This window comes from Bufo gargarizans, chromosome 4 (genome assembly GCF_014858855.1).
Source record: "Bufo gargarizans isolate SCDJY-AF-19 chromosome 4, ASM1485885v1, whole genome shotgun sequence".
Classification (NCBI taxonomy): domain Eukaryota; kingdom Metazoa; phylum Chordata; class Amphibia; order Anura; family Bufonidae; genus Bufo; species Bufo gargarizans.
Genome location: NC_058083.1, coordinates 362,592,584 through 362,607,379, shown reverse-complemented (window position 1 = coordinate 362,607,379; position 14,796 = coordinate 362,592,584). Strand labels below are relative to the sequence as shown.

Below are 14,796 nucleotides of genomic sequence, written 5' to 3'. Positions count from 1 at the left end.
CAGGGTACTCCGGTGGATTTAACAGGTGGGCCGGGAAACCAGTACGAGCCCCAGAGCTTCTCGTACTAGTGTGGGCCATAGGGTCCCTAGCATGGCGGTCCCCTTGCTCCGCCTGGCGGCGTCTCCTTCGCCTTGAGGTCTCATCATCATCGCTAGATGATGGACGCGGATGACAAAAGGAAAGTGGGGTCATTCTCGTCCTCACTGGGGCTCTCTGACTCGGAGGCAAGATGGGCATATGCCTCCTTAGCCGAGAACATCTGGCGGGCCATAGGGGAGTGTGTGTGTGTGTGTGATAAACTTTATTTGGTGTGCGTGTGTGTGGGGGAATGGGTGTTCGCGAACTTACCCTAAACCTAACAAATAAAAAAAATATTTTTTTATTCAAACTCGCTGATCAACCGTCCGAAGTTGATCAGCGGTGGGGTGTGCGATGTCCTAACAGTGGCCGGACGCTAAGAGTCCCGGCTACAGTCAGCGTACGCAGAAAAAAATTAAATATGCTTGTGCCCTAGAGTCGGGGTTAAAAACATGGGGTGGAAAGTGGGAGGGGTTTCATCAAATCAAGCACGCAATATCTCAGAAACCAAAGCGGCACAAACGTTCATTTTTGCGGCACAAACGCAGCCAAACGAATGGTGTATTTCTTTTTGAAATTTAAGAACATGGGGTGGAAAATGAGCGCGGTTTCAGCAATTTAAGCGCGCAATATCTCGGAAACCAAAGCAGCGCAAACGTTCATTTTTGCAGCACAAACAAGCACAAAAGCAGCACAAACGAATGGTGCATTTCTTTTTGAAATTTAAGAACATGGGGTGCCAACTTCACACAGGTATTTTTGAGTGCTCCAACTCCATTAGCACTGGGACCTTGTCCTTGTCCACACCAGTGGATCCTATGACATGTCACACACACATATGACTTGTAACATAGGAGTGAACTAGCGCTATGGAGAGCGACTAGCTCCAAATTGTGGTTTCACTTCCAGCCTAAGTACTGCAGAAATGCCTGAGAGCCACAGCAGGGCACAGGCCTTCCTGCCACTGCCTGCCTCTCACAAACCGCACTCCACATGTACAGAGTAACTTCAGAACACCAGTGGCAGGAGAACATCTCCTCCTCTTCTCAGAGCATATTCACGCTGCAGTGCCACTGCTCAGTCTGTACCCACAGAGTCTGTCACCATAGGAGAAAAGGAGCTAACTTACTGAGCTCATCCTGAGCAGCAGCTGGGACCGGAGGGAGAGCACTGAAGTAGTTCCTACACATGGTGCTCCAGGTGCTGTACAGTCTGGGCAGCACCCGCTGCTAGAGCTGCCTCATGCAGATGGTGTGCGCATGTAAATATATTGTGTGCCGCAGATTCAGAGTGTGCTAAAAATTATATGACATCCTTATTTAGCGTCTCAATACGATTACAGCTATATCAAATTTATAGATTTTTTTTTACTACTTCCATAGAAGGCTTGCATAGTAAAGTATAAATTTTCGCAGATGACACTAAACTGTGTAAAGTAATTTACACTGATGAGGACAGTATACTACTACAGAGGGATCTGGATAGATTGGAGGCTTGGGCAGATAAGTGGCAGAGGAGGTTTAACACTGACAAATGTCAAGTTATGCACATGGGAAAGAAAAATGCAAGTCACCCGTACATACTAAATGGTAAAACACTTGGTAACACTGACATGGAAAAGGATCTAGGAATTTTAATAAACAGCAAACTAAGCTGCAAAAACCAGTGTCAGGCAGCTGCTGCCAAGGCCAATAAGATAATGGGTTGCATCAGAAGGGGCATAGATTCCCGTGATAAGAACATAGTCCTACCACTTTACACATCGCTAGTCAGACCACACATGGAATACTGTGTACAGTTCTGGGCTCCTGTAAACAAGGCAGACATAGCAGAGCTGGAGAAGGTCCAGAGGGCATCTAAAGTAATAACTGGAATGGGGCAACTACAGTACCCTGAAAGATTATCAAAATTAGGGCTATTCACTTTAGAAAAAAGGCGACTGAGGGGAGATCTAATTAATATGTATAAATATATCAGAGGTCAGTACAGAGATCTATCCCATCAGCTATTTATCCCCAGGACTGTGACGAGGGGACATCCTCTGCGTCTGGAGGAAAGAAGGTTTGTACACAAACATAGAAAAGGATTCTTTACGGTAAGAGCAGTGAGACTATGGAACTCTCTGCCTGAGGAGGTGGTGATGATGAGTACAATAAAGGAATTCAAGAAGGGCCTGGATGTATTTCTGGAGCTTAATAATATTACAGGCTATAGCTACTAGAGAGGGGTCGTTGATCCAGGGAGTTATTCTGATTGCCTGATTGGAGTCGGAAAGGAATTCTTTATTCCCCTAAAGTGAGGAATTTTTTTTTTGCCTTCCTCTGGATAACAGGCCGAACTGGATGGACAAATTTCTTATTTCGGCCTTATGTACTATGTTACTTAAAAAAAAATTCAAACCTTTGACATAATCTAAATTTTCTTTGCATCGCCATTATCAGACATCCATAACTTTTGTTATATTTCAGTCAACAAAGCTGTATGAGGGCTTGTTATTTGCGGGGAGAACTGTAGTTTTCAATGGTATCATTTTTGGGGTGCATACCACGTTTTCATCCCTTTTTTAAAAATTTTGAAAACCAAAAAAATGGCGAATCGCGCAGGTTTGTTTATTTTAATAGTTTTGTTTTTTTCGGATGTGGCAATACATGTTTATATTTTTATATGTAAAAATGGGAAATTGGCCGATTTAAACTTTAAATAAAAAAATCTTTTTAGCAATAGCTTTTACACCCCTTAGGGGGTAGAACCTGGGATATTTTGATCCTTTGTCCTATTCACCATAATACAAATCTATTATGATGAAGGAGATTTTGCCAATCTACCTGCTGAGCTGTGCCTTGTGAACAGCTCAGCAAGTAAAATTACGATGACAGGCCCTATGACAGGCTTGGGAAGCCTTCAGCAGTGCCCAGGCTGTAGGCCCCCCGATTTCACTGCGAAGGATCCGATTGGAAGGTAGAGGGAGCCGCATCCCTCTGCCTGACTTCACAGATGCAGCGATTACAGTTAAACACGGCATCTGAGTGGTTAAATGACCAGTGTACAGTTAGCACTTGCCGTGTCCATCTATACAAGCCACTGCTATCCGATTGGAAGGTAGAGGGAGCCGCATCCCTCTGCCTAACTTCACAGATGCAGCGATTACAGTTAAACACGGCATCTGAGTGGTTAAATGACCAGTGTACAGTCAGCACTTGCCGTGTCCATCTATACAAGCCACGAATATTAATCGTTCTGCTCGTAACTGGTACTAATGTCCGCAATGTTTTCAGTTTCTCATATTAACCCATTCAGCCACGTGTACTTACACGTGGCTGAATGGGTTAATATGAGAAACTGAAAACATTGCGGACATTAGTACTAGTTACGAGCAGAATGATTAATATTAGACCAAGAGTGCCTGATGAATTATTTAGCCCTTCTTTCATGAAATGAAGTAAACGGGCTTCATAATCACAAGAGACTTTGCTGCATAACAAAGAAAATAAATGCACGTGGTACTGCAATTATGCACTAAATAAAGCTTTAGATAAATAAGCGCCTTACCTTCTTTTTAACTTTTTACCAATAACAGGAAGTGGCTTGAAGGCTAATTGCTTCCTTAGGTTCTTCAGATTTCCCTGATTTGCGACTCCATGAATGACAGACTGCCAGGTGCCATCATGAATACAAGTACCCTATATAACACACCAAGAATGACAATGTATGCGTGGTGATGCTCGGGCTCCAGTCATGGGTTCCTGCAACTTCAATGTTTCCCAATACTATGCGCAACAATCACAATATTTCAGAAGGAAACAATTGCACATTAAGCCTGCAACCTATATTCACCATGGAGCTCTAGCCTTACTATGCTACATCATGGTCCCAACAGATAGATAGCTATTCTAAAGAGAAGTTCTATCTATATATAGGCACATATGAAAACTATGTCCACCTGCGCCAGGCAACGGCCACACGATTTAACCGCAAAATCATGTGGTTATTAGCTTTTACGGCAAGGGTAGTTAAAGGGGTAATCCTACAAAAAGCATCGCTACGCTTTGAATAGGCCATTGAAAATAAAGTATTATTGCAATATACTGTACATGCCCAATAAAGATTTTTTTATTTACATTACATTTTCCTCTCCGGTAGTGTCCCCTGCTGTTTCTCCTGCATTCACTAGTGGACTAAACATGCTAAGTATCTTCCCTGCACGTTTCCTACAGGTGTAGCAATCTCACAGTAAACCAGGTGAAGCGGCCCAGACACCCTTCATTCACTCAGCCCTGCTTCTAAATTCATAGAAGAATGCGGCTATATCTCTTTCTAGACAGTGGAAGAGAAAACTGAGGGATGGCACTGCATAAGATAGCACTATTTATTAATGGTATCACCATGTTCTATGCAGGAGAGGAAGGCATGAGAAGGGGTTAACAAGAGCTGATTGCACTGCACTCCTGGGAGATGAAGGTTCTCGATTGTCACATGTGATGAGCTGCTGCCCACACACAGAAAGTAGAGAGAAATAAACAGCTGCAGATAAGTGGGTAAGGGTGAAAATTACACTAGTGAGCAGCATTTCTTCCATTGGTAAAGTTTAAATAATGGTCCCCATAACAGATTTAATTTTTAATTAGTGTGATAACCCCTTTAAATGTTTATGGACAACTTGGGGACAATTTGTTTAGGATTCTATTTTATTAATTTTGGGCTACTATATATTTTTCAATTGATCTTTTTTAAACATTTTCAGCAGTTTTTGTGAAACATGCAGTTAAAAATTGGTTTTGGAGACTGGCCCTCCTGAGTTCTGGCAGTTGAAGCCTGATTTCTCATCTCCTGACCTCAAATACTTATTTAAAGGGGTTGTCTGGGCTTTTACCATTGATGAGCTATCCTCAGGAGAGGTCATCAATATCATAGTGGTGGGGTCCAACACACGGCACCCCCGCCAATGAGCTGTATGAGGAGACAGCGTGCACGTGCCCTTTGCCATAGACAGCAGCAGACAGGAAAGGAGAAGGGAGATGGCACGTGCGTACTGTGCTCGCCGTCTCCTCATACAGCTAATTGCGGGGGTGCTGGGTGTCGGACTCCCAGCCAATCTGATATTGATGACATGTCCTGTGGATAGTAAATATTAAAAGCACAGACAACCCCTTTAAGTCATATTCTTATCAGCTTGATAAGAGTTTAGCTATAACGAGTGTTTATGAGGTCAGGAGATCAAAGACAAGGTTTCACATATGCCGTCAGCTGACAGAACTCAGGAGGGACAGTCTACAAATAGACCGATTTTAAACCGCATGCGTCACAAAAACTCCAGATTTATTTATTTTTTATGAAGACTAATTAAATTTTTTTTTGTCCAAAATGAGTAAACTGCTATCATAAAAGATGCTCCAATGGTGTCCACAGGCTTTAACCACATTTGCTACCACATTTCCAGGGCATCATAAAAACATCACAAAATATATTGGGGGGGTCATTTGCAAAACTTGGTATTTGGTATACAAAGTCTCACTTTTTTTGCGCAAACTTTTACAACATTTCATGTTTCTGGTTGCTCTCTGCTCTTTAAAGGGAATCTGTCACCTCCTTTTACCATTTTAAGCTGGCACAATCGCTATGTTGACTAAAGTACCTTATTTCCAGGACTCTTCTTTTTACTTTATTTCATTTAGTAGTTTTGATGTAAAATCGATTTTTATGTTATGCTAATTAGGGTCCAAGGTCAGAGGGGCATTTTTTTTCACTCTCCGGTGCCCAGTGACTCCCCCCTTCAGTGCCCAGTGACGCCTCCTGATCATCAAATAACCTCCCACAGCCCAGCAAACGGTTCCGCCCCCTCCCCACGTTATAGTGTACCTTATAGAAATGCCCCGTCCTTCTTCCTGTCTGCGGCCAGAAAACTCGCGCAGGCGCAGTACCGCCTGCGGCCTGCGCGATCATCAACGTCCTGAGGGCAACAGCGCTCAGGTCACATAACTGGGCTCGGCTCATGCCCAGTGAGACTTTTGAGGCTGTTGCCCTCAGGAGGTTGATGATCGCGCAGGCCAAAGGCGGTACTGCGCCTGCACGAGTTTTCTGGCCGCAGACAGGAAGGACGGGGCATTTCTATAAGGTACACTATGACGTGGGGAGGGGGCGGAACAGTTTGCCGGGCTGTGGGAGGTTATTTGATGATCAGGGGGGCGTCACTGGGCACTGCAGGGGGGCGTCACTGGGCACCGGAGAGTGAAAAAACGCCCCTCTGGGCACCTTGGACCCTAATTAGCATAACATAAAAATCGCTTTTAAATCAAAGCTACTAAACGAAATAAAGTAAAAAGAAGAGTCCTGGAAATAAGGTACTTTAGTCAACATAGCGATGGTGCCAGCTTAATGGTAAAAGGAGGTGACAGATTCCCTTTAAAACAAAAAACAAAAAAAAGTGGGGTCTAACAGAAGGTAGCACATTTACAAAAACATATGGCAGAAAACTGATGCAAATTATAACTAAAATCTAGGTCAGCATTTAGCCAGAGTACATTTCAGTTTCTAGTGCGTAGACCGCATAACATGCAACCATTTTATTAAGAGGCAACTTACTCTGCAGAACTAGGGTATGAAACACTTAGTAAATGAACCCCATTAGCTGCAACAGGTTTGCTCTCAAGAAGGCACACTGTACTACTACTCTACCAATAACGGAAAAAATATCTGGAATTAATAATTAGAAAATAAACTGCCCTCTGGGAATCTGTCAAGGAATGGACCGTCTGCAATAGTTTTGAAGCAGGGTCAAATGTTCGGTTGACTGGGAATGCTATTTCCTACTCAATTTCCCATTTTGCTTTTTCTGTTCGACACACAAGGGTCCAGATTTACGAATGTGACTGTGCCAGGAGACCAGTGAAAATGTGGCACAATTTGGACCAATAGGTTTAGAGATATTATCTGCGGCTAGCCCAGGCAAAGTGGATTTGGGGTAAAGGGGCATTTACTAAATTGCATCACAATTAGGACATAAAATGGTCTCAAAGTTAAACTAAACCAACCAATAAATAGTATAAAGCTAAACAAAAGTGTCTATCCCTGCACCCAATTTCTCATCCAGCCAGAGCCACTGTAATAAGTTAGTCGCATATCTAGATGGCCTCTGCGCGTTTACACCATCTATAGGATTAGTTAAATCAGCATAAAAGATTTCTTGCCATTTCCAAGAGAAATGTTTCCCCGTCCATCCATTGATGACATGGTTTACCTTAATACGTAATCAAAGAAATCAATGAAACTAACCTCTGGTCCAGACTTGAAAGACATAAAACTCTCTACAGCCGTCAGGGTTCCTGAGAATCAAAAAAATAAAAAAAATAAAAATATCCTTACATTTCTTTTGAATTATCCACATTTTACTGATCATGAAAGCAATGTACGAAGTAACATAAAAATTATAGATGCCGTCCCCCCAAAAACTAGATTTTTGTTAACTCACCTGAAAAATCTCTTTTTTCGCTTTATTCATTGGGGGACACAGGACCGTGGGTATAGCTTGCTGCTGCCACTAGGAGGTGACACTAGGCTGAAAACTATTATGCTCTCTCCAGGCTGGAGGGGGTATAGCTGGCAGGGGAGGAGCTATCAGTTTGTGCTCCAGCAGTAGGAAAAGCAGAAGTTAAACTGAAAACCTAAACAAGAACTGAACACTGCCATAAGACCAAACCAAAAACAAGGTCCCAAGTGGCAACCCATGGACCCAACATTCCGCACTAAGAACATTGTGTGGGTGCTGTGTCCCCCAATGACTAAAACGAGAAAGATTTTACAGGCGAGTTCACAAAAATCTTGTTTTCTCGCTCATATCATTGGGGGACACAGGACCATGGGACGTCCTAAAGCAGTCCCCGGGGAGGGAAGACAAAACCCCCAAGAAAGCAACTACCTCATGGAAGTCACTACACTGCGGCCCAGAGCAGCATCCGCTGAGGCCAAAGAATACACCCGGTAAAATTTTGTGAAGGTGTGTAAGGAGAATCAGGTCGCCGCCTTATACAATTGGGACACAGAAGCGTGATGTAGGCGAGCCCAAGAAGCCCCGACCGCTCTGGCAGAGTGAGCCGTGGTCCCAGGAGGAGGCGCCTTGTCCCTGGAGCGATAAGCCTCGGCAATTGCTGATCGAATCCACCGGGAAATAGTCACCTTGGAGGCCGCCAAACCCTTACGAGGACCCTCGGGGAGGACAAACAAAGCGTCCGTTCGCCGAAAATATCACCACGACAGAAGGAAAGTCTTCAAAGCCCGCACCTCATCCAGACGATGGAGCAAGACCTCCCTCAGGTGAAAAGGCTGCGGACAAAACGATGGAAGAACAAATGTCCTCGTTAATGTGAAAAGCTTAGGTAGAAAAGATGGTACTGGACGAAGCACCACTTTATCCTGATGGAACACCAAGGAGGTCTCCTTGCAAGAAAGAGCCGCCAGTTCTGAAACCCTCCGGATAGATGTGATGGCCACTAAAAAGGGCACTTTCCAGGAGAGCAAGTGAAGGGAGACCTCTCTCAGAGGTTCAAATGGAGCGGCCTGGAGTGAACCCAGAACTAAGTTCAGGTCCCAAGAATGCAAGTGGGGATGATAAGGAGGCACTGTGTGAGCCACCCCCTGCAAAAAAAAGGTCTTGATCGGACCTAACCTGGCCAGGGGCCCTCTGGAAAAAAAATGGACAGGGCAGAGATCTGTCCTTTCAACCAACTAACCGCCAGACCCAGTTCCAATCCGGACTGCAGAAATGCCAGTATATTAGGAAGGAAAAACTGTCTGGGAGAAAGATTGTGCTCCTCACAGAAGCGCAAGAAGGACTTCCAAGACCTGTAATAAATCTTGGATGAGGAAGGTTTCCTAGCTCTAATCATAGTCCGAATGCATGCATCAGAGAAACCCTTCCGTCTCAAAATGAAGGTTTCAATAGCCACACTGTTAAACGTAGTGCATCTAAATTCTGGTAGAAGACTGGACCTTGTGAAAGGAGGCCGGCCCTGAGTGGAAGAGGCCACGGCGCGTCCCCTAGAAGAATGAGCTCTGAATACCAGGCTTGGCGAGGCCAGTCTGGAGCAATCAGGATTGCCTGGATGTTCTCCATCTTTATTCTGCGTAATGGTGGGAAGACGTACAGGAACGAACTCGTCCCATGGCGCCACGAGAGCATCCACGCCGTGTGCCTCGGGATCCCTTGCACGAGAGAAGAAGCACAGGAGCTTGCGATTGAGCCTGGACGCCATCAAGTCCATGTCCGGACGCCTCCACCGGAGACAGCGAGCCTCGAACACCTCCTGATGGAGAGACCACTCCCCCCGGGTCCACCGTCGTCCGGCTGAGAAAATATGCCGTCCAATTGTCCACTCCCAGAATGTGGACCTCACATTGAGTGACGGTCGGAGCCTTGATCAGAATGTCGTCCAGATAAAGGGAGAAGAGTAATGCCTCTGGACCGCAGAAGGCCCAGGAGGGGAGAGAGTACCTTCGTGAATACCCGCGAAGCTGTTGCCAGGCCGAATAGCAGGGCGACGAATTGATAATGGCACGACTGAACAGCGAAACGAAGAAAGCGTTGGTGAACGGCTGCGATGTGGACGTGCAGGTAGGAGTCCTGAATGTCTATGGACGCCATGAATTCTACTTAGGCCAATGAAGCAACCACGGAGCAAAGGGACTCCATCCTGAACCGTTTAATCCAAAGGAAGCGGTTTACCACCTTGAGGTCCAGCGCCGGATGGACCTCGCCCTCTTTGTTGGGAACTACAAACAGGTTTGAATAAAAATCCGTAAACCTTTCCTTTTGGGGCACCAGAGTTATCACCCCTGTGTGAGAAGGGATTGGACTGCCTGAAAGAATGCCGCAGCCCGAACTGGATCTCTGGGGGGTTGTGAGAGGAAAAACTGTTGTGAGGGATGGACTTGAATTCTATTTTGTAACCCGAGGTGATGACCTCGAGTGTCCATGCATCCGAGAGGCGAGCTCGCCAGATCTCCTGAAAGAGGGGCACACCTTGATGCGGAAGACTGTTTTCCAGAAGAGGAACGTGGCGGCTGAGCCCGCGGATGCCAGGCCGGCTGGTGCTTAAAGGATGGCTTTTTAGGCTAGTCCTGTGTGGGTGGTCTGGTTGCCGAAGCAGGTGCTGGACGGGTGCCAGAGACGGAGCTCTAGGACGAAAAACAGGTTCAAGCCATCCCTTCAAATGTTGGCATTGGGCAGCTAAGTAATATAGCCAAGGGTTTGGTAGCGCCAGGCCACCTTCCGTTTTGGCATATTGCTAATTTTTCAATTTTATTCTGGGCTGGCCTTTGCGCCACACTAATTCCCTAAAGATAGTATTAATTTGATCAAATTTATCCCTAGAAAGCCACACCGGCGAATTATGTAAAACATATAGCAGCTGCGGCATCATGATCATTTTGATCAAATTCACTCTACCTACTACTGACAGATACAATTTGCACCAGGCCTTTGATTTGTCCCTAAATTGTCGGAGCAGGGGCGTAAGATTAATTTCAATAAAATTCCCAACATTGGGCGAAATATGGATACCTACATACTTGATCCTAGTTTCACAGGGAATCCTGCGGTCAACTACCACCCGCGATGTAGGTTGATTATCTATGGACATTGACTTATGCCAGTTGATTGTTAAACCCGATAAATGGCCAAATTTATTTACTACCGACATTGCCGCAGCTAATGACTGTGTCGTATCACCCAAAAATAATAGTGTGTCATCGGCATGTAAGGCCACTTTATTTTGTAGATCACCGTATCTAAAAATAGGGTAAAGATTAAGACGGTGGGATTTTAAATGCAAATTTTAAAGAGCATGTTTGTGAGTATGTGCCAATACATTTTTAAATTAAACACTATCAGAGCTTCACTATTGTAGGAGCGACTTGTATCCACAGAAACCTCTAAGAAAAGAAATCGAAAATAACAGTAGATTTACCTGGGGTATATCTGAATCTAGTCCGTGGTCAGACCCTGCGTGATTGCATGGGAACGTGGATCTCAGTCAGAATAAATCCAACCAGCTAAGGAGGATATTATATACACGCCTTGGTTGATATAGCGCTGTGCAAGTATAATCTGTGCAGTGCAGGTTAAATAACCGTACGGACTTGCACTATCTTAACTTTTATTAATTGCAGGATATCCATATATACGATATTTGCAGCCCCCGGTTCTCTTTCAAAAAGGAGAAGGAAGAAGGAAAAAACTGTTTGTATACTGGCCTTGATAATATGCACGGTCCGAACTCTATATTTATACCTGCTTAAAGCGCGATTGACCCCACTTTTTCGGACCTGCAGCACAGCATTTTTGCAGACTGGTGATAAATTTCTTTTGCACCGTATCTAAAACCCTGAATAATTTGAGCACCCCTTATCGTAGCAGCCAGTGGTTCTATGGCCAATGCAAATAATAGCAGAGGCAGGGGACATCCCTGCCAAGTGCCTCTCTGAAGTTGAAATTTCACGGACACTCCACCAGTCGCCCTAATACACGCTTTGGGGCTCGAATACAAGACCTTCACCCAGGCTATGAACTTTTGCCCAAAACCCATATGTTCCAGCGTACTCCATAAAAATTTCCACCCTATACTATCAAAGGCCTTGGCAGCGTCCAAGTAAAATATTGCTCTGTCACCCATATTATCCGCCGGCACCTGCAAGCTAGCAAACCCTTTGTATATTTATTGCTGTCGACTTTTGGGGCATAAAACCCGTCTGATCTGGGTGTATGACACTTAATATTACCTTAGACAAACGCCGGGCCAAGACAAACGCCGGGCAAGTATTTTAACATCTACTGATAATAATGATATAGGCCTATAAGAATCTGGCAATTTCGGGTCCTTGCCCGGTTTGGGCAGCACAACTATTAAAGCTTCTTGCATAGAAGCAGGTAATATACCTGTCTCTAGGGAATAGTTAAACACTTTAAGCAGTTCCGGCAGTAGAGTGTCCGCAAAATTCTTATATAGCTCCACAGACCATCTAATCCCGGCGCCTTATCGTTAGCCATAGAACTCACTGCCTCCTGTAATTCCTCCAGCTCTATGGGGGCCTCCAGAGACTCACAGTCTTCTCTCGACAGTTTAGGCAGAGCAGCTTCTGTCAAAAAGCCCTCTATATCTGAATAGGTCAGTTTAGACTTATACAATGAAGTGTAAAATCGCTCCAGAATCTGGAGGATTAAACTAGGATCCTGCCTCAGAGTACCCTCTTCATCTAGCAGCCCAGCGATACATGAGGAGCCCCTTTGCACCTTTGATATCATAGACAACATGTGACCTGACCTTTCCCCTTCAGCAAAAAATTGCTGTCTGTAAAACATCTTTTCTCTCCGACAACTGGAGCATATAACATCTAAATTCCTCTTGAATAACTTTCAATTTAGTACTATTATATAAGGTTTCCTCCACCCTTCTCATATTATTATGCATTTGCTTATCCCGTTCCTGAGACTTGGATTTGATCTTACTAACCGACTTTATAAATACTCCCCTAAGGTATGCTTTCATGGCCTCCCACACTATATGTACAGATGCTGTACCAGCATTATATTTAAAGTATTCCTGCAGCTGGACCGTCACTTCCAAGTTATCTCCCATTAACTTGAGCCAAAAAGGATTAAACCTCCAGCAACTTATACGTGATCTGACCCCTCCATCCTCCACCAACGTCATCTGCAGTATGGAATGATCAGAAATCGACCAGGGGAAATAATCCGCAGTACTTATATAAGGAAGCATCTTGGCATTCACTATTCCCATATCTATCCTAGATAGAGACATATGTGGAGGAGCAGCAAGAATAACTCCTAGCTTCTGGATGTTTCTCCCTCCACACATCATACAATCCCACCTCACCCAATAGCCTACCGAATCAGGTTATAGAGCCGTCTCCCACCCCCGTCGCCACTCTGCACCTGTCAAGTGCTTCATTTATCACGCATAATGAGCACCGGTAAGTCCGGAAACGACGCTACAAACTCCAGAACAGACCTCAGGGGAACCACCGAATAGGGCGGTGGGATATAAATAGTGGCCAACACCATTTGAACACCATTTAGAGTACAATGCAGACATAAATCTACCTTCCCTATCAATATATTTTTGGAAGCATTCAAATCTTATATTTTTGTGAATTAATATACTAACTCCCCTAGAATAAGCGGAGAAGGCCGAATGCACCGAGTATCCTACCCATGATTTCTGCAGCATGTGCAATTTCTGTTTGGTCATATGTGTCTCCTGGAGACAACAGACTGCTGGATGAAACCTGGATATATATTGAAAGATACTGTGCCTCTTAGTCGCTTCTGACATTCCCCGCACATTCCAGCTGTGTACACTAATCGGTTATATCAATTAGATCACAGAAAGGATCGCTTAGTACATATATTCTCCCCCCTCACGGTACCTGTAGAGCAGAAAAATTATACCGACATTGGATAATAACCCCCCTCCCCTACCCGCCCCCCTGAAAACCAACATTCAGAACAATTTTCATATGACATTTAACCCTTTGAGGGCCATGAAAACAAACAGCCCAACCGTGCCTGCACTGTACTCCAGTCCAGCTCAACCACAGGAAAACCTGTAAACACAACTGTGAACAACTGTTCCTTTTACTCATGCCCTTCTTCTGCGCTACGCACTACTCCACCTGCCCAAAGTGCGTGTCCATAGTCCAGGGCTGCAGGAATATAAGACAGATGTACCATAACTATTATGCTGTCTTCGTATCCAACAGGGCCACTTTTCAGGTATTCTGATCTTGATCCCGGATCCGCCTTTCATTAAAATTCCAGCCATTGCACCACCTCTTCAGGATCACCAAAGAAATGCGTTGCTCCTAGAGCTACTATTCACAGCTTCGCCGGAAACATCATAGCATATTGAATCTGTAGGCCACAAAGTTTTTTTCTTTTCATCCAGGAAGCGGGCTCTGCGTCTTTGTACCTCCGCTGAGTAATCTGGGAAAAGGGCAATTTTGGATCCATTGACCAGGAGATCCGGATGGTCTCGGGCGTGCTTAAGAATGGTATCTATATCCTTATAATGGAGGACTTTAGCAATTATCGGACGGGGAGGCCTCCCTGGAGGCTGGGGCCGAGTTGGAACTCTGTGTGCGCGTTCAATGGCATATAGCGAGGAGAGGCCTTTATCTTTAAAATTTTTCAGCCAGCCACTTTTCAATGAATTCGGTGGGATTCGCCCCTTTGTTTTTTCTGGCATTCCCACCAAACGGATATTATTCCGGCGCGACCGGTTTTCCAGTTCGTCTGTTTTACCAAAAAGCGCATCAATATTTTTAGCAGCATTCTTAGCTTTCTTTAAGGGTCTCGCCCCAACTTCCAGATCCGACACTCTGCGCTCAACTTCTGTAGTGCGTTCCGCAACTTTACGCAGGTCATGCCGTATGATGGATAAATCTTCTTTTAGGCTGCCAAAATTGCAAATTTAAACTTTTCAGTGTGGCATTACAGCCAGCAATCGCTGCCATGACATATTTCAATGTGGGCTCAGATTTCTCTGCCCCTATTTCAGCATCTTCATTGCCACCATGCTTGCCCCTCCTCCTCTTGCATGTCCTCTTCAGACGACTGTTCAGATTTATCACTCTGTATCTTCTGCCCCCTTGTATCCCCACCTCTCTCGAGTCTAAGCGCTCCTGTCTGGCATATTTCTGCAGCTTCT

General features: G+C 44.8%; 1 protein-coding gene across 1 annotated transcript in view; it reads right to left on the bottom strand.

Annotated features, from left to right (window-relative positions):
• Positions 1 to 14,796, bottom strand: part of SCCPDH (saccharopine dehydrogenase (putative)) — a 131,646-nt gene that overhangs the window by 71,114 nt on the left and 45,736 nt on the right. Inside the window, exons 5-6 of the mRNA XM_044290352.1 lie at positions 7,349 to 7,398; positions 3,629 to 3,759 (exon numbers count right to left, since the gene is read on the bottom strand). Coding sequence (XP_044146287.1) covers positions 3,629 to 3,759; positions 7,349 to 7,398 — 181 coding nt within the window. The remainder of the gene's footprint in view (positions 1 to 3,628; positions 3,760 to 7,348; positions 7,399 to 14,796) is intronic.